The sequence below is a fragment of the Rhinopithecus bieti genome, unplaced genomic scaffold (assembly GCF_001698545.2).
Source record: "Rhinopithecus bieti isolate Rb0 unplaced genomic scaffold, ASM169854v2 scaffold_35950, whole genome shotgun sequence".
NCBI classification, from domain to species: domain Eukaryota; kingdom Metazoa; phylum Chordata; class Mammalia; order Primates; family Cercopithecidae; genus Rhinopithecus; species Rhinopithecus bieti.
In genome coordinates, this window is record NW_016815506.1 from 1,159,000 (window position 1) to 1,176,970 (window position 17,971).

The following is a 17,971-nucleotide window of genomic DNA, read 5'->3' on the forward strand; positions in this document are numbered from 1 at the left end:
TTACTAGATACAGAAGAATCAGGATCTGCTAACATTTAACATCTGGGAAAGCGGAAATGAGAAACTAATTTTTTCTTGAGACAGTGTCTCTCACTCTGTCACCCAGGCTAGAGTGCCGTGGTGCGACCTCAGTCATTACTCAGTGATTCTATTTTTTGTAGACGCAGGGTTTTGCCATGTTTCCCAGGCTGGTGTCAAATTCCTGGGCTAAAGTGATCCACCTGCCTTGACCTCCCAGTGTTGGGATTACAGGTGTGAGCCATCCCGCCTGGTCAGAAATGAGAAACTTTATAGTCAAGTTGTATTTCCTAGTTAGGAAGGTCCTAATAACCTAGTATAGTAACTTTTTTTTTTTTTGAGACATAGTCTCGCTGTGTCACCCAGGCTGGAGTGCAGTGGCACGATCTCGATCTCGGCTCACTGCAAGCTCTGCCTCCAGGGTTCACGGCATTCTCCTGCCTCGGCCTCCCGAGTAGCTGGGACTACAGGTTCCTGCCACCACACCCAGCTAATTTTTTGTATTTTTAGTGGAGACGGGGTTTCACTGTATTAGCCAGGATGGTCTCGATCTCCTGACCTCGTGATCCACCCCTCCTTGGTTTCCCAAAGTGCTGGGATTACAGGTGTGAGCCACTGGCCAGTGACTTCTTAAAAGACGTACAAAGTCTGAGATTTTAAGCGGGAAATCTGTGGCACTAAACCTTATCAAATGAGGGAGGCCTTAGGAGTAATTAATAAATTATTAGAACCTTTACAAGTTTTTTGTTTGTTTGTTTTGTGGGGGGCGGGGAAGAGACCAGTCATTGACTGAGTTCATCCAACAAGAAGCCATTAACTTTAATTATGATAGAAACAGTACAAATTTCAAACCAAGCTGCAGTTACTCCTTTGAGACACCAAAAAAAGTTGCTTTCAGATGGTTACATTGTTAATTCCTGTAAGACAGAAAAGATAATTAGTGGTTCTTATAGGCAAATCAGGAGAACTCAGGTCACTAAAACCTACGGCAACTCAGAAGAGGCTCTGGAATGAGGTTCCCTAATTGGCTGATATTTAGCAGACAAAATAAAGTCACTCGTAATTGGTCAGGGCAGAGGGAGTCAAGGAACAAAGGCTTGAACACTTACCATAATCGCATTTACAATATCATTACTGTTGTTCTTCAGGGCTCGAACTGCCTTTGCTCTCGACACATTTGCTTGTGACATGACCAATTCTATGTCCTTGACTTCTACACCTGTTTCATCGACCTGAGAGAGGAGAGGGAAAAAGCAGTAAATTAAAGGCAAAAACAATTCCAGCAGTTCTTTGGAGTCTCCTGAATCTAGTTTTTAATATAGCTCACCAACACGAACACATTGCTATATGGCGACAGTTAAAGTATGAAAGATTTCCTAGTATACCTCTTCCTCTTCACTCTCCTCTTGTACGGTTGGAGTCTGTGTGTTTTCTTGAATGTTTGAGACAGCTTCACCTTGAACTTTGAATTTCTCAGCAGCTGCTAGTTGTGCTTGCTGGGATAGATCTTCGATCTACAGGGTACAGAATACAGATTCATGTGAGTAGATCAGCAGTCTTTGAAAAATAAATCATATAGTTTCACAACTCTCTGTAAACCCACTTCAGGTAACTTATTGTATGGCTTTAAACTGCTTGCCCTCACTCGCAGTAGACAGATTAGTTTTTAGGTTTAGAGCGGTGGTTCTCAACTAGGGGGTAGTTATGTCTCCCAGGAGATATATGGCAGTGGAGTTTTTGGGTAATCAAAACTGGATGTAATGCTGCTAAGCATCCATAATGAACAGGATAGCCCTTCCATAACAGAGAACTACCAGAGGCAAAATGTCAGCAGTGCTGAGGTTGAGAAACCCTGGTCTAGAACAACGCCCAAGAAAAGTTTACTCACCTTGGCTTCCCCAAAAACTATGTAAGTATCCGAAGCAGGGCTCTTGTAGACATCTGGTTTTGTGATGACAAAGAGGATATTCTTAGATTTCCGGATAGTGACTCTAGTAACTCCTGTAACCTGTCGAAGACCCAGTTTGGACATAGCCTAAAGAGAAAATAGTATCAAGTTTGCAACCTTTAGAAGCAGCCTAAAGAAGCAAGGAACATAATACAACATCCAAAGCAAAGCCTTTCCCCAGGCTGAGAAAAGTTCATACAAGAATAGAGAATGGGTTTTCTGCCATAGTAACTTCTGCTACTTTATTTTTTAATTTTTGGAGACAGGTCTCACTCCGTCGCCCAGGCTGGAGTGCAGTAGTGCAATCTTGGCTCAATGTAACATCCGCCTCCCAGGTTCAAGCAACTGCCGTGCCTCAACCACCTTCGTAGCTGGGACTACAGGAGTGTACCACCACGCCCTGCTATTTTTTTTTGGTATTTTTAGTAGATAGGGGTTTCGCCATGTTGGCCAGGCTGGTCTTGAACTCTTGACCTCAAGTGATCCACACACCCTGGCCTTCCAGAGTGCTGGGATTATAAGTGTGAGCCACCAATCCAGCTACTTCTGCTACTTTAAACAGGATTCTACCACTACTAAGAATTGGGTTCAGTGTATACTGCTTGGGTGATGGGTGCACCAAAATCGCAAAAATCACCACTAAAGTACTTACTCGTGTAACCAAAATCCACCTGTTCCCCAAAAACCTATGGAAATAAAGAGTTCCACTCTGTATAAAGGTGCTTCATTAGATCCTGAAATCCTTTTCAAATCTTACCTTCCGTGCCTTCTTTTCACTCCGACTCTGTTTTGCTTTACTGACTGGTTCTTCATCAATTTCAGCTGCTGCCGCCAGCTAAGAAGACAAAACAAGTATTAGTTAACCAGAATCCAAGATCTGGATAGCACAATTTCCTTGTGGGTTTTCCGTTATGAAGGTTCACAGTTCCAAATACAAAGGTTGCCCTGATCAACCCTGCTTCCTTGACCCAATACCAGTTAGTAAGAGAATACCCACCTGGGCTTGTTGTGTGGTTGCCTGGGTGGAATCCTGTTCTTCAAGCTCTGGTACTGATTCATCACTGTCAGATTCTGTTCCAGACCCTAAAATGAGAAACAACTTTTACTGCTTTATAGTAGAAATTAGAAGGTACTTCACTACAGCCTGCCTGGACTACAGGTCAACGCTTCATGCAAGACCTAAGAATGTTAAATGTAAACCAACTGGCTTGTGTGAAGCCAGCTTGATAGCCCCTAACTTAGTACTAACTAGTGGGTACACATCTAGTAAAGACCCAGCCCTAACCCCAGAAATGAGAAGTAATCACTAGAAATAGCCGAGCAGTTTACCATACTGTAACTGCTTTCTTTCCCTCAAGGTCTTTGTTTCTTGGCACAGGCAAATAATGACCCATATGACTGACTCTAAATTTTACCCAGTAGTCCAATTATCCCTGTAAAGTTCTGTCAGAAGGTGCCCCCAGATACACGTAAGTGAAAAAAAAAAAAAAAAATCACACCATGGAGGCGCAACAGGTAGGTTGGATTTCCCCTCAACTTTTTTTTTTTTTTTTAGATGGAGTCTCACTCTGTCACCCAGGCTGGAGTGCAGTGGCGCCATCTTGGCTCACTGCAAGCTCTGCCTCCCGGGTTCACGCCATTCTCCTGCCTCAGCCTCCCCAGTAGCTGGGACTACAGGCGCCCATCACCACGCCCGGCTAATTTTTTCTATTTTTTTTTTTTAGTAGAGACGGGGTTTTACCCTGTTAGCCAGAATGGTCTTGATCTCATGACCTTGTGATCCGCCCACCTCGGCCTCCCAGAGTGCTGGGATTACAGGCATGAGCCACCAAGCCCAGCCTTTTTTTGTATTTTTGGTAGAGACAGGGTTTCACTGTGTTAGCCAGGATGGTCTCCATCTCTTGAACTCGTGATCCGCCAGCCTCGGCCTTCCAAAGTGCTGGGATTACAGGCGTGAGCCACCGCGCCCGGCCATTCCCTCAACTTTTAAACTGGGTTGGAGCAAGTCAAAAGCAGTCACGTGCACATATTCAGCCTCATTTTCAAACCATTCACCCCAGCAATGTGATCTAATCAATATAGTTAGAAGATTCTCAATGATGTTGACTTGTATCTCTTAATTTTTCCAAAATAATTCACATAAATTTCTTTCAATTCAAAGGCCAAGCATCAGTAAAGACTACTGAGGAAAAAAAGCATATACCTGCACCATTTTTAGGCTAGGAAAAACAGGTTTCTATGTTTTTATGAAAAGGAAGTCCCTGGGCAACTGGTCATTACTAAGTCTAAGAATTGAAAAAGAAATACAAATAGTTCAATTCTCCAATGTTTTAGCAAATCTCAGGCTCAGGGACGAGGTTAGTTAGTGATGTGGTAGGGATTAGAGCAAATTAAAAGGTCTGGCAGGTCTTGGTTTTCAATGTCAGATCAATTAGGTAAAATAGATGGCATGGTAGGCTCAGGGTAGTCCGGGCCACATTGTACTGAATGATACACAATACACTATGTATCTATCTGAAGTCATGAAAACCAAGATTTAGTTTCATATTCCTAGAGCTTTGTTCTACGTCCAAACCCAAGCAGATTCACTTGAGAAAGTGGCGCATCACAGGTTTAGTATTGGTGGGTAGCCCCCAAGAGGGGTGTGGGCAACAGACACACCATGCACACGGCAAACCAAGGCAAATACCCTTGTTGTTCTTCATAACAGGCTGCTTGGCAGAGGGGGTTGGGACAGGGATTCCAGCAGCTTTGGGGGTGGGCATGTTGACGAGGACTGACTGGAAAGGCACTCCCCCAGAGATTGGTTCCGGGGGTATCAGAGGCGGCAGCTCATCCTCATCAGCAGGGGCTAGGGGTTTAGAGGGTGATTCCAACACCAGCCCAGGAGAGGACGGCAAAAATTGCTGTTTAGGAGGCAGAGTGGGAACTGGGGAGGGAGCAAGAGGCAGAGAGACTGGTGGGGTGGGTGGTGGAGAGACAGATGCTGATTCAGGTTTAGGAAGGACCTTCTCAGAGGCAGCTGCTGTTAGAGGGGTGGATGCCTTAGACTCAGGAGGAGCCAAGGGGCCCTTTGGGGAATGAGAAGCATCTTTGCCTTTTGATGTCTTTGAAGAGCCTTTCTGAGCAGGGAGTAGAGGGGCTGGAGCCACTGTGGAAAGGGGTCCTTCAGAACCATTCTTAGCTGAGGGATCTGGGCACATAGGAGGTGAAGTAGCAGAACTCTTTTGGGTCTGTGGACCTTTCCGAGTGGGAGCTGTGATGACTGGCGTACTTTCTGGAGCTGGGGCAACAAGTACTTCGAGAGCTGTGGGGCCTTTCTTTGCTGGAAGCCCTTTAGATGCTTGAGGAACAGTGGCCCCCATTTTACATGTGACAGAAACTGGGGACGCAGGGAAGTCTTTGAGGGAGGAAGGAGTCACAGGTGGGGAAGTGGGGGTCCCTTTGGGGGCTGGAGTTGCTGGGCCCTTTTTGGGGGATGGAGGAGTCACAGCTGGAGGAGTAGGGGCCTCTTTGGGAGATGGGGCCCCTTTGTAAGAGTAAGGAGTCACTGCTGGGGGACTGGAGGCCTCTTTGGAGGATGGGGTAGCCGGGGCTTCTTTGGGGGCTGGAATTGCTGGGCTCTTTTTGGGGAAGGGAAGAGTCATAGCTGGGGGAATGAGGGCCTCTTTGGGGGCTAGAGTTGCTGGGGTCTTTTTAGAGAGAGGAGTTGCTGTTTGGGCAATGGGGTCCCTTCTGGAGGATGGGGTAGCTGGGACCTCTTTGGAGGAAGAAGGAATCACAGCTGGCAGAGTGGGGGCCCCCATGGGGGCTGGAGTTGCTGGGGCCTTTTTGGGAGAGGAAGAAGTGGGAGCTTGTTTGGGGACTGGGGGCTCCTTGGGGGAAGGAGGAGTCACTGCTGGGAGGGTGGGATCCCCTTTGGAGGATGGGGTAGCTGGGCCTCCTTTGGGGGCTGAAGTTGCTGGGGCCTTTTTGAGGGAGACAGGAGTCACTGCTAGGGGAGTGGTATCCCCACTGGATGGGGTGGCTGGGCTTTCTCTGGTGACTGGAGTTGCTAGAGCCTTTTTGGGGGAGAGAGGAATCACTGCTGGGGAAGTGGGGTCCCCTTTGGGAGATGGGATAGCTGGTCCTCTTTTAGGGGAGAGAGGAGTCATAGCTGGACCTCCTTTGTGGGAGGGAGTTGCAGCTGGGGGAGTGGGGTCCTCTTTGGAGGATGGGGTAGTTGGGCTTCCTTTAGAGGAGGGAGTTGTAGTTGGGAGAGTGGGGGTCCCTTTAAGGGAGGGAGGAGTTGCAGCTGGGGGACTGGGGGCCCCTTTGGGGGGTGAGGTAGCTGGATCTCCTTTTGGAGAGGGAGAAGTTACAACTGAAGGACTGGGGGCCTCTTTGTGGGGTGGGGCAGCTAGATTTCCTTTTGGGGAGGGAGGAGTTGCTGCTGGGGGAGTGGGAGCCCCTTTGTGGGGTGGGATAGCTGGGCCTCCTTTTGGGGAGGGAGGAGTTGCAGCTAGGGGTGTGGGGGCCCCTTTGGGGGATGGGGTAGCTGGGGCCTTTTTGAGGGAGGAAGAAGTCCTGGATAGAGCGGGAGGAGCGGGAGCCTGTTTGGGTGCTGGGGTAGCTGGACCCTCTTTGGGGAAGGGNGATGGGGTAGCTGGGCCTCCTTTGCAGGAAGGAGGAGTTGCAGCTAGGGGTGTGGGGGCCCCTTTGGGGGATGGGGTAGCTGGGGCCTTTTTGAGGGAGGAAGAAGTCCTGGATAGAGCGGGAGGAGCGGGAGCCTGTTTGGGTGCTGGGGTAGCTGGACCCTCTTTGGGGAAGGGCGGATTCACAATTGAAGGAGTGGAGGTCTCTTTGGGGGGTAGTGTTACTCTTTTGGGAGACAGAGGAGTCATAGCTGAGGCAGGAGGGGCCCCTTTGGGGGATGGAGGAGTGGGAGAATGCTTCGTGGCTGGTGAGTCTTTAGAGTCTTGGAAAGAAAGACTATTCTCTGGAAGAAATGAAGCTTCAACTGGAGAAACAGGGGACGAGAGATTTCCAACAGGAGTATCAGGGCCAGCAGAACCCTTCTTGGTTGGAGGTCTTTTAGTCTGAGACACACTAACCCCTAAAGGAGATGGGGAGTCAGCTAGGTAAGTCAGAGTTTCTTTGGAAGATGCAGTAGCAGAAGCACCAGAGTCCTCAGTTGGGCACTCTTTGGGAGAGGAAGCAACAGGTGCCAATGCTGAAGTATGAGAAATACCATCAACCTTTTTTGTACCTGGAGGAGTCCCAGCTGCGGGAAGAGAGGGTAAGGACACAGACTTTGGGATTTCAGGGGCCAGCACTAAGGTAGCCAGAGGAGCAGAGGTATTCTGGGGGGATGGAGCCACAGGGCAATCTGAAGCTGTAGGAACCAAGGATAAAGTAGTAAGAGTGGAAGTACCTTCCTTAACTGGGTGGTTTTCAGGAGCTAAAGAGCCAGTTCCTTCTAGAAAAGGGCTGGCTGTAGCTGTATAAGTTGAGGTACCTTTGGCAACTGTGGGAGCCACCCCAGCAGGGTCAGCACTTTGCAAAGGAAATGCAGTCACTGTTGGGGTAATGAGAGAACTTTTGAGAAGCAGACCAGCAGAGTCTGGGTCTGCATAAGAATCTGTCTTGATTACAGAGGCCGAGGAGTTAACACCCAGGGGGGAGGTCACAGTGCTGGTTGGCTTACCTATAGGGAGAGGGCCTCCAAGGCTTTTCTTTGCTACAGTGGTTTCAGGAGAAAGAGATATCTCTGGAGAAGAGGATGTACTTTGGAAAGAAGGGGAATTTTTACAGGCTGTCTGGGCTAATGGTAACACAGCAGGGTCTTTCTTGGTGGTGAGTTCTGCTTGGGCTGGAGAGAAAGCAGCTCCATCAGGAGAGGCAGGTACAGTTTGGAGGTCTTTTTGTGTTGGAAATTTAACCAATACTGAACTGGGAAGATTTTTGAGGTCCTCAGGGTCTGGCAGAGGAGGAGAGACTGGTATCCTCAGAGTGGTTGCTACTTGAGTAGAAGGCTCTTTGGGAGCCACAGGTGCCATAACCAAGGCAGCAGGGGAGGTTGGTTCTATATTACTTATGGGACCTGATGAAATTGGAGGAGAAACACAAGTAGCTACCTCAAAGGTAGTAGCTGCTGCATCAATTGTACAGGGGTTAGTCACCACAAGTGGGGTGGTTCCAACAGAAGAAACAGGCATTTGGGCCACTAAAGGATAATGATGAGTGGCATTAGGAGAGCTTTTGAAAATGAGAGGGGTTGTAGGAGATAATGAAGAAGAGGTAGCTACATTTAAGGAGCCAGAAGGGCTGTAGGTTATGCTAGTGATGGTAGAGGGACCTCTGTCAACAGATGGAGCCACCACTGGAAAGGCAGCCACAGTAGCAGGAACTACCTCATTTCTGGAAGGAAGGGGAGGAATTACAGATCTCTGAGAAGGATAAGAGGCCCCTGTGGAAGAATGATCTATAGAAATGGTCTTCACTGTAGGGTCTGTCAAAGCACTGGGACTTGTTTGACCTAAAGGTTGGACAGAACCAAAAGAACTCTGATGTAAAGGTGCAAGATGAGAGCCCAGATAAACGGGAAGATCTGGGGGGGTGTTGGGACCCGCAGTCTTTTGATAAGAGGTCACCACAGGAAGACACTGAGTTGAAAGAGGTAAGGCAGCAGATGGACTAACAGGCCCCTTCAGGCTGAGGCTTCCTGGGTTTTGCGGAGAAGTCAGAGCTGAGGAAATGGTGGTATCTTTGACTTGAGGGGAAGTGATGGCTAGGGAAGTTGTAGGTGTTGTCTGAGGAAGGGAGGCCATTCCAGATTGAACAGAGGCCACAGGAGTCACACAGTGGTAAGGAACCGTACTGACTATACATGGAGGACTGGAGGTGCCTTTTGGATTAGGGACTACCTCAGAGGGAACTTTAATAAGATTAGTCTTTGGTTCTGAGGGAGCAATGGGAGCTGACAGGGATATCACTGACCCTGACTCAGCTACAGCCACTGAAGGAGGTGAAGAAAGAAGGTTAGGTGGAAAAGCAGAACTCTTCTGAACTGAGTGGGGAGCCAGGGCAACCAGAGCTAAGGGAGCTGAAGAGGAAGGGGTCCCTTTCAGAGTTGGAGCTATCATGGGAGAGGCCAGAGCTAAGGCAGCTGGGGAGATGGGAGGCCCTATTAGGTTTGGTAGGAAGGTTGGGGCTTCAGGGGCAGTTCCCAAAGGTAGGGCTGTTCCAGAGGATGACTGGGTAAAAGGAACTTCAAAAGGGGTCGAGGCAATAGTAGAGGGGGAAGGGAATGGGGCAGCCTGGTTAGCAGTCGACAGAGGGCACTGTTGTGGGGCAGGAGAGCAAGGAGGGGGGAGGGTAGGTCCAGGCTGCCCTAAGGCAGCAGCGACACTCAAGGCTGAAGACATAGGTAGCACAGCTGGAGAAAGGCAAAAGGAGATAAAGAAAGGGGGGGGGGAGGAGAAAAAAGGTGAGTTATGCAGCCCAACTTGGTACAACATGCCTCCTAGGAAACACTGGAGTTTAAAATCTGACAGTCTAAGTGACCACGCAGGATTAGATAAAGGTGACAGGCAACAATAACCTTCCCCAAACATTTTTCAGTGGTCAAGTGAGAAGACATTCCTCTCCTAATTTCTCACACTTCCCCAAGTTCTACCAAAGTAAACCAACTATTTTAGGGTGAGAACAGTCTAAGAGTAGCCTATCTCTAAATGGGGAGCACAGACCCTTGGGAGGTTGGGAACAACATGCTTTCTACCCTTTCCCAGTTGTGCTCTCCCCTTACTTCTTAAAATGGACTGTATTCCCAAGTCTTTCTCACAGCCAACAAAATTACTACAAAGAACAGCTAGCTATGCTACTCTGTCCACCCAAGTATCATGAACTAATGGAAAAAATATCAAAAACTGGAACAAAGAAGATAGTGAGCAGTGATGATGATGGGGAATCTGAAGTGAGTAAGAAAAAACAGGCTTTTATACTTTCAGGCTCCCACTAGGCTAGGAAAAATCTGAATCTGTTAGAATAATTTTGGGAAGGAGGTGCACAGCACAATTCAGTTCTTCCTAAAGTTGAAACGCTTCAGAATTTAATAGCAAGTATTAAAATCACTTAGCTTCTTTATACCTTACCAGTTTACTTACTCACAAAACCCAAACAAGAAAACCAATCACAAAAGGACTGTAATAGTCTCTATAAACCTTCCTAGATGATGTTAATTCTTCAGACATCAATCCAAGATGAATTAGACCTCCAGGCAGAGAGCTTACTCACAAGGGTAGGGACTGTATTATGAAACTGTAACCTAACTTGTTAAACCAGATCGTAGTGCTATTTTGGAAGAAGAGAACTGGAGGGCCGTGAGCTCACGCCTGTAATCCCAGCACTTTGGGATGCCTAGGAGGGCGGATCATGAGGTCAAGAGTTCGAGACAGACCTGACCAACATGGTGAAGCCCCATCTCTACTAAAAATACAAAAATTAGCTGGGCGTCGTGGCACGCACCTGTAATACCAGCTACCCAGGAAGCTGAGGCAGGAGAATTGTTTGAACCCAGGAGGTGGAGGTTGCAGTGAGCCGAGATTGCACCACTGCACTCCAGCCTAGGCGACGGGGAGAAACTCCGTCCAAAAAAAAAAAAAAAAAAAAANTTGAGTATTCTGTTGAGTGTCCTCTCTCTCTTCTCTCACATGTTTCTTTTTTTTTTTTCTTCTCTTTGTTTTATTTTCACTCCCAACTTCCTGTTTATTTCTAACATACCAGCATCTAGGTCTCTGTTAGTACCTGGTCTTCTACTAACCCATCTTTTACCCCAAGCACTTTATTTAGGTAGCCGAAAAACAAACAGAAAAAAGAAATCTGGTTTCTTCTTTAAGAGAACTTGTGGTTTTAGCTGCTATTATAATATGTTTTTACTCTACCTTGTACTCATGAGTCAATCATATAAAGTAAATAAATAGCTTAAAGCATGAATTGTGTGAACAGTTACGCAAATTAGCTTCACCTCTATGTATATTATATGTGAACACCTGTTCTTATGTGTAGAAATAGCCATGTGTAGCACATTCATTTACAAAAAGGCTCATTAATGTTCCCAGAATGTTTAGCTTCATGAAATATTGCTGGGCCACATGGTGCTTTTACCACCATTTCCTATACCTTATTTTCCTTCCTGGGAACATCTGAAATAGAGGAAAAATAATAACTAAAGCTATTTGGAGAAGTTTTCGAAACAGAACCACAATAAATGCAACACACAGAGCATAAACTTTAGAGTCAAACAGATCTGGAACTTAATTTTCACTGTTCTGATTACTGAATTGTGTGACCAGGAAAAATTACCTGAGCCTTGATATACTCTAAAATTGGTAATAAAGTGCTCATTTTTTTTTTTTTTTAAGACAGATGTTCACTCTTGTTGCCCAGTCTGGAGTGCAGTGGTGTAATCTCAGCTCACTGCAACCTCTGCCTCCCAGGTTTAAGCAATTCTCCTGTCTCAGCCTCCGGAATAGTTGGAATTACAGGCGCCTACCAACATGTCTGGCTAATTTTTTGTATTTTTAGTACAGACGGGGTTTCATTATGTTGACCAGGTTGTCTCGGGTTCCTGACCTCGTGACCCACCCGCCTTGGCCTCCCAAAATGCTGGGATTACAGGCTTGAGCCACCGCGCCCGGCCAATTCTGAAGTTCTTATGGCATGCTACCATGGAAAAGACAAGGTGGCTCAACCAGTTTTTCCTGTAGAGTGGGTAGGCCAAAGTCTAACGATTACAGGAAAACACTACCAAACATAATGAATCAGAAAAACATGGAATGTATTTTCTTCTGACTGTACCTCAAATGGAATAAGGCCCCAAATACTTGCTTTGACACCATAACCAATTCCTTGAGCTTCCTACTTCATTCTAATAGACTATCATTACAGACAAAATCCTGTGTATTTATCATTGGTAATTCCTTAATATAAGCCTACTATACAACTCAGACAATTCACGAATACATTTAATAGCATTAAGGACTGTTGCAGAAGTAAATGCATTAGTTTTGAAGCTTGAATCAGATTTTTCTAAATTCATCTGAATTTCAAGTCTTCATATTTGTAAAATTAAGTTGTTCAATGACACAATCTCTAAAATCTCGTTTTGTACTGAAATCACAGAATCTTTAGAGAAGAGCACTTTATTTTTTCCCTTCCTTAAGCCCCTTGTACTTCAAGAATTTCATATTGTTTATACTCCAGCTCAGAACTCCCCATTCTTCCTAGCAGCTGTATTAATCCCTTCAGCTGCTAAAATCAAACAGGTGGGAAGCTTAATGCTTTCAACCATAAGCAACTCTACTGTAACTCCAAAAAGGGAAAGGACTTGCCCTTAAATAACAAATAAAATAAAAAAAATCATAAAAAGGTGAGAATGAAGATTACAGCCTGAAGAGTTCCTTCATTTAGCACTGCACAACTGACTCAGAAAGGCTATCATTTTAAGAACTTTTCACTACCTCCTCCTAAGTTTTTTACAGAGATATGTTTTAACCAGAATTTAAAAAGTAGCCTTCACAGTCGCTACTTTCAACGTTGAGGATAAAAGAAGGATTTATTTCAATCCTGGGTTTCACACAATGATGCAGGAACTATTCCAGCACACTAGAAATATCTCAGTACCACCAATCCATAAACAAGTTATACGACCTACGAGGACTCTGGGGCCCAGTAGGACACACCTACCACCAGTACACATCTCATCCAGACATGTGATAAAGGCACAATGCCAAGCTCTGCTAACTAAAACCTTGATGCAACTTGCTGGCTGGAGCTTCACAAATGCTCCGGGCTCCTTGGCCTGTGTCATCTAGTTCCAATAGGTAAGAATCACCGAGCCCCTTCCCTGCTCAGTTTTCCTACGTGAGGTGGGGGTTCCACACGAGAGCTTCTTTAGAGGCAACAGGCATAATAGAAAGCAAGCTAGGGAACTTTTAACGTCCACGAATCTTAAAAATATTACTTTTACTCCAAATTCCTAAAGAAGTATCTCCAGGATAGTAATTTTACGGTCTATCCTCCTCGGTAAAGCTGCAACCCCATCTTCTTCTTACACAGTGTACTTCCTCTTGGTCATTTTGCAACCAAATGGCCTTAGGGTCAATTTTAATTAATGGCAAGGGGGGTAGGGGAACCTACCTGTCTCAGCCTGGGGCTGCGGCAACTCCTGCTCTGTAGCAGGGACGGTTTCTGTGGCTTCGCCGGGCATTTCTGAAGGAAGGGAATATAAAGGAGGCCTGAATGGTTGGGATACATTCACTTGCCCAACCCAGAGACAAGTATTCCTAAAAACTCCGTGGAGGGCCGTTAGAAAAAAATCGTGAGTGTGTTCGGGGACAACTTTCCCCAAAGCACCTGGGAATAAGAGGTAAATATGTGACCCTCACGCCTCTATCAAGGCCAGCAATTCCCAGTTGCATTCTCAACCCGAGGGAGAGGTAAGGGCTGGCTCCCGATCATGGGCGACTTCAGACGCTACCGTGAACCCCTTCTACTCCTAATACTCACACTGGCTGGGCTGGGGCCTCCTGGACTACGTTTGTCGACTTTGGGGACCCAGGAGGGGAAAGACGGTGCTGTAAATTCAACACTTGCTTGTCACAATGAGAACGGTGTTGGAGGTTCTAAGGCTGTGACCCCTGACCCTTTGCTGGATCCCTTGAAGCAGTTCCCAAAACAAGACGAACTTCTCTTCTGCCTTCAACACTGCAACTGCTTCCATCTCTGCAGGCTCGGATTCCGGGCCCGGCCTGCAGCCCTTCTACTCTGCTTTTGCCAGGACACCAACTGCAGACCCCATTTTGTCAGGAGGCCCAGGGGCGAGCAGGAACCCTGTGGCCCCGTAAAGCCTCCAACTCTCCTTAACTCTCAGTCCCCAGGGCAGCTTAGCCCGAAAGAAAGGCGGATGGCTGCGGATAGAGAGTAGCGGCACAGAAAGTACTTACTGTGCAGGGAACGCGGAATCAAGATGGCGGCAGAAAGAGAGCGAGCGAGAGCGTAACCCACGCCTGTTGCAGAAGGAAGCCTGGAGCAGAGGGGGTGGGACTAGGATCCCATTCCGGGTCAAGAGCTGCCGGCAGCCACTTCCTTTGACGAGTGGCCGTCAGGCCGTTCCCACGACGGAGGTGGTGACAAGGACTAAATAAGGGTAAGAATTCAGAACAGGACTCGCAGGCCTAGCAGGAGCTCTCTGCGCGGAGCCACGCAGTCCTCAGAACGAAGCAGACTCCGCCCTCCAGTCCGCAAAGTGGCGACTGCGGTATTAAGGCGACGTAGCGATTTCTCAAATAGCTCGGGAAGATAAGACATTAAATAGCGAATGCTACAGAGACTGTATTCACAGCGTTGGAGGGTGGAAGTGACCTAGGCTAATCAATTATTTTTGGAACACACGATGTGAAAATTAACATTTAAAAGCTGCTGGACGCTCCCCCCACCAAAAAAACAGAACCCGTTTTAAAACTTGACAGATGTGATGGGTCACATATAACTTCAGATTATAAATTTAATTCGATTTATTTTTCTTGTTCTGTTCAATGACTGGAGAGACTCAAACGATGTCACCATATGACAGCAACTCATGAGTGTTAAACTCTCCGTAAAACAATGTTAGCTGTACCCCACCTCAAAAAAAGAAAAAAAAAAAAAAAAAAAAACCCAAAACACTGCTTGTAACCAAATTCTGTAATTATGTTCCAACCTTGTATAGATAACGTAATCCAGCTAAAAACTTCTGTCCGCCTAAATAAATGAAATCTTAACTTCCCTACTTCTGAAGGCTGACCTCCATTCTTTGGAGTTGGTTTTTTGGTTGGTCCATCCTCACACTGCCCTTGAATAAATTCTTTAAACAGATTCTGGCCCTTTTGATTGTTTTAGGTTCACGACGGTTTAGGCTGATGTTGAAATTATAAAGCTGCAGATTCTCCTTTCCAGAAAAAAAGAACATAGGCACGTATACAATTCCTTTGCTTGCTATTTTGGGCACTTCTTGGATATTCTTTTTTTTTTTTTTTACGAGAGTCTTGCTGTGTTGGCCAGGCTGGAGTGCAGTGGCATGATCTCAGCTCACTGCAATCTCCACCTCCTGGGCTCAAGTAATTGTCCCACCTCAGCCTCCTGAGTAGCTGGGATTACAGGTGTTTGCCACCATGCCCAGCTAATTTTTGTATTTTTAGTAGTGATGGGGTTTCACCATGTTGGCCAGGCTGGTCTTGAACTCCTGACCTCAGGTAATCCGCCTGCCTCGGCCTCCCAAAGTGCTGGGATTATATGCGTGAGTCACTGTGCCTGACCTGTTTTGTTTTTGAGACAGAGTCTCGCTCTTACTGCCCAGGCTGGGGTGCAAAGGTGGGATCTCTGCTCACTGCAACCTCTCCATCCCGGGTTCAAGCAATTCTCCTGTCTCAGCCTCCTGGGTACCTGGGATTACAGGCATGCGCCACCATGCCAGGGTAATTTTTTTGTATTTTTAGTAGAGACAGGGTTTCTCCATGTTGGCCAGGCTGGTCTGCTCCTGACTTCAGGTGATCCGCCTGCTTCGGCCTCCCAAAGTGCTGGGATTACACGCGTGAGCTACTGCCCCCAGCACTTCTTGGATATTCTAAACTTACTCATTCTAGGTGTCTGGGACCCCACCGTAAACCATGCTATGTACAACTGTATTTTTGAAAAGTAGAATGTAAAATCAGTGTTAATGAAAAGGCTCCCATTTCTTCCCATAGCCCTACAAAAGAACTCAACAAATATGTGCTGTACCTGAATTAGCTAAACCAGTCAACGCTTTTTTATTTATTTATTTTTTTGAGGCAGAGTCTCACTCTGTCACCCAGGCTGGAGTGCAGTGGCGTGATCTCCGTTTACTGCAATCTCCGCCTCCCAGGTTCAAGCAATTCTCTTACCTCGGAGTAGCTGGGATTATAGGTACCCGCCACCCCGCCTGGACTCCTGACCTTAAGTTATCCGCCTGCCTCAGCCTCCCGAAGTGCTGGGATTACAGGTGTGAGCCACTGTGCCTGGCCTGATTTAATAGCTTTAAGATGACTGTGGCCGCCTTTTTTTTTTTTTTTTTGAGATGGAGTCTTGCTCTGTCACCCAGTCTGGAGTGCAGTGGCGCGATCTCAGCTTACTGCAACCTCCACCTCCCGGGTTCTGGCAATTCTCCTGCCAGAAAAATTCTCCTGTTTCACCGTGTTGCCCCGGCTGGTCTCGAACTCCTGAGCTCAGGCAATCCACCCGCCTTGGCCTCCCATAGTGCTAGGATTACAGGCGTGAGCCACCGCACCTGGTGTGGCCGCCTTTTAAGGGAAGCAGTGAAAATTTAAAATGCTTTGAAAGCTACTTTAACATTTCTGAAATCCTTAGTGTAGTGAAATGAGGATTAGGATTGGTGAATTAGAATTAAGTGAGATAGTGGGGTTTGCCAGGAATGGGAAATTCTGAAATCCTCCTCAAATAGGAGAGGCAATATTGTGGAGTCATTACAGACAGATTCTGAAATAAGACTCCTTTGTTTGAATCTATGAGGTCAGTTTAGGCAATTAACCTATATATATATTCATCTCAGTTTCCTGATCTGTAAAATGGGAAAAATCGTAGCTACTTGATAGGATTGTTAGGAAGATTAAATTAGTCTGTGTATACACACACACTCTCACACTCTAATTGGAAGGAAAAAGTCTTATAAAATTATCACATGTAATCTTTATATAAAACTTAAAAAGTTTGTTACTATTAAATTGTAGATATAATCAGTTTCTACCTAATAAATACATGATCTGGAAGATTTTCAATGCAGTCCTTTAGTCCATTTACGTTCAGAAGTACCAGAAATAACCAGTCTCCTTAGACAAAACTACATATTGACAATTTTTCTTTCTTCCCCAGCAAGCCCACTTACTTTTTCCTCTCTCTGTGGTAATGACTAGCCAAGGAAGAATGTATTTTTTTCTTTTCCTTTTTTTGAGGTAGGGTCTGGCTTTGTTGCTCAGGCTGGAGTACAGTGGGGTGATTATGGCTCATTGCAGCCTCCGCCTCCTGGGCTTAAACGATTCTCCCACCTCAGTCTCCCGAGTAGCTGGGACTATAGGCGCACACCACCACACCTGGTTAATTTTTGTATTTTTTGTAGAGACAGGGTTTTGCCATGTTGCCCAGGCTGGTCTTGAACTCCTGGCCTCAAGTGATCTGCCTACTCGGCCTCCTAAAGTGCTGGGATTACAGGTGTGAGCCACCATGCCCAGCTAGTGTTTTTCTCAAGTTGGCAATTTTGAAGATAGAAGCCGTTTCTGTGACCCTTTGTTTCTACAGTTCTAATATGTTACTGAATTGGCAAATCAAGAAAAGGGGAAGTCAATAGTCTTTGGGTATATTTTTGCTATCTTTAAGAACTAAACATTGGCTGGGTGCTGTGACTCACACCTGTAATCTCAGCAGTTTGGGAGGCCAACGCAGGTGGACTGCTTAACCCAGGAATTAGAGACCAGCCTGGGTAAGATGGCAAGACCCCGTCTCCACAACAAAATAAAACATAAACCTAGCAAGGTGGTGCATACCTGTAGTCTCAACTACTCCAGCAGCTGAAGCATGAGGATCCCTTGAGCCCAGGAGTTAAGACACTTTAATGCTAGACATATTTATAAAATAATAATGAAAGCTTAAAATGTCTCTTTTTGAGGCTGGGCGCCGTGGCTCACGCCTGTAATCCCAGCACTTTGGGAGACTGAGGCGGGCGGATCATGAGGTCAGGAGATCGAGACCATCCTGGCTAACACAGTGAAACCCCGTCTCTATTAAAAATACAAAAAATTGGCCGGGCGCAATGGCATGCGCCTGTAGTCCCAGCTACTCAGGAGGCTGAGACAGGAGAATGGCGTGAACCCGGGAGGCGGAGCTTGCAGTGAGCCGAGATGGTGCCACTGCACTCCAGCCAGGGCCACAGAGTGAGACTCCGTCTCAAAAAAAAAA

General features: G+C 46.5%; 2 protein-coding genes across 6 annotated transcripts; one reads left to right on the forward strand and one right to left on the reverse strand.

Moving 5' to 3' along the window:
* Positions 1-808: 808 nt before the first annotated feature.
* On the reverse strand, positions 809-14,596 carry NACA (nascent polypeptide associated complex subunit alpha). 5 transcript variants are annotated; one of them, XM_017853312.1, is made up of 10 exons: positions 13,951-14,596; positions 13,145-13,216; positions 7,653-9,383; positions 4,656-4,817; positions 2,964-3,049; positions 2,724-2,801; positions 1,907-2,053; positions 1,404-1,532; positions 1,128-1,250; positions 809-935 (listed from the first exon to the last, which is right to left on the reverse strand). In XM_017853312.1, exons 2-10 carry the CDS (start codon positions 13,212-13,214, stop codon positions 921-923), a joined length of 2,541 nt encoding a protein of 846 aa, XP_017708801.1. In that variant the 5' UTR covers positions 13,215-13,216; positions 13,951-14,596; the 3' UTR covers positions 809-920. The 5 variants fall into 5 exon arrangements, with proteins under 5 accessions (XP_017708801.1, XP_017708802.1, XP_017708805.1 ...); XM_017853313.1 differs by lacking the exon at positions 13,951-14,596 and adding an exon at positions 13,514-13,944; XM_017853316.1 differs by lacking the exons at positions 4,656-4,817; positions 7,653-9,383 and having other exon boundaries at positions 13,951-14,230.
* Positions 5,205-7,646, forward strand: LOC108516046 (uncharacterized PE-PGRS family protein PE_PGRS46-like). The gene is made up of 2 exons (XM_017853318.1): positions 5,205-6,584; positions 6,762-7,646. The coding sequence occupies exons 1-2, from the start codon at positions 5,624-5,626 to the stop codon at positions 7,046-7,048; spliced, it is 1,248 nt and encodes a 415-aa protein (XP_017708807.1). The 5' UTR covers positions 5,205-5,623; the 3' UTR covers positions 7,049-7,646.
* Positions 14,597-17,971: the final 3,375 nt, after the last annotated feature.

Excerpts from the sequence above, each read along its gene's own strand:
- LOC108516046 (XM_017853318.1), top strand. The coding sequence starts at position 5,624 with ATGAGGGCCTCTTTGGGGGCTAGAGTTGCTGGGGTCTTTTTAGAGAGA. Across the intron at positions 6,585-6,761 it reads GGGTGCTGGGGTAGCTGGAC|CCTCTTTGGGGAAGGGCGGA; the intron begins CCTCTTTGGGGA and ends GGGTAGCTGGAC.
- NACA (XM_017853312.1), bottom strand. The coding sequence starts at position 13,214 with ATGCCCGGCGAAGCCACAGAAACCGTCCCTGCTACAGAGCAGGAGTTG. Across the intron at positions 3,050-4,655 it reads TGTTATGAAGAACAACAAGG|GGTCTGGAACAGAATCTGAC; the intron begins GTATTTGCCTTG and ends TTCTCATTTTAG. Across the intron at positions 2,802-2,963 it reads CAACCACACAACAAGCCCAG|CTGGCGGCAGCAGCTGAAAT; the intron begins GTGGGTATTCTC and ends TTGTCTTCTTAG.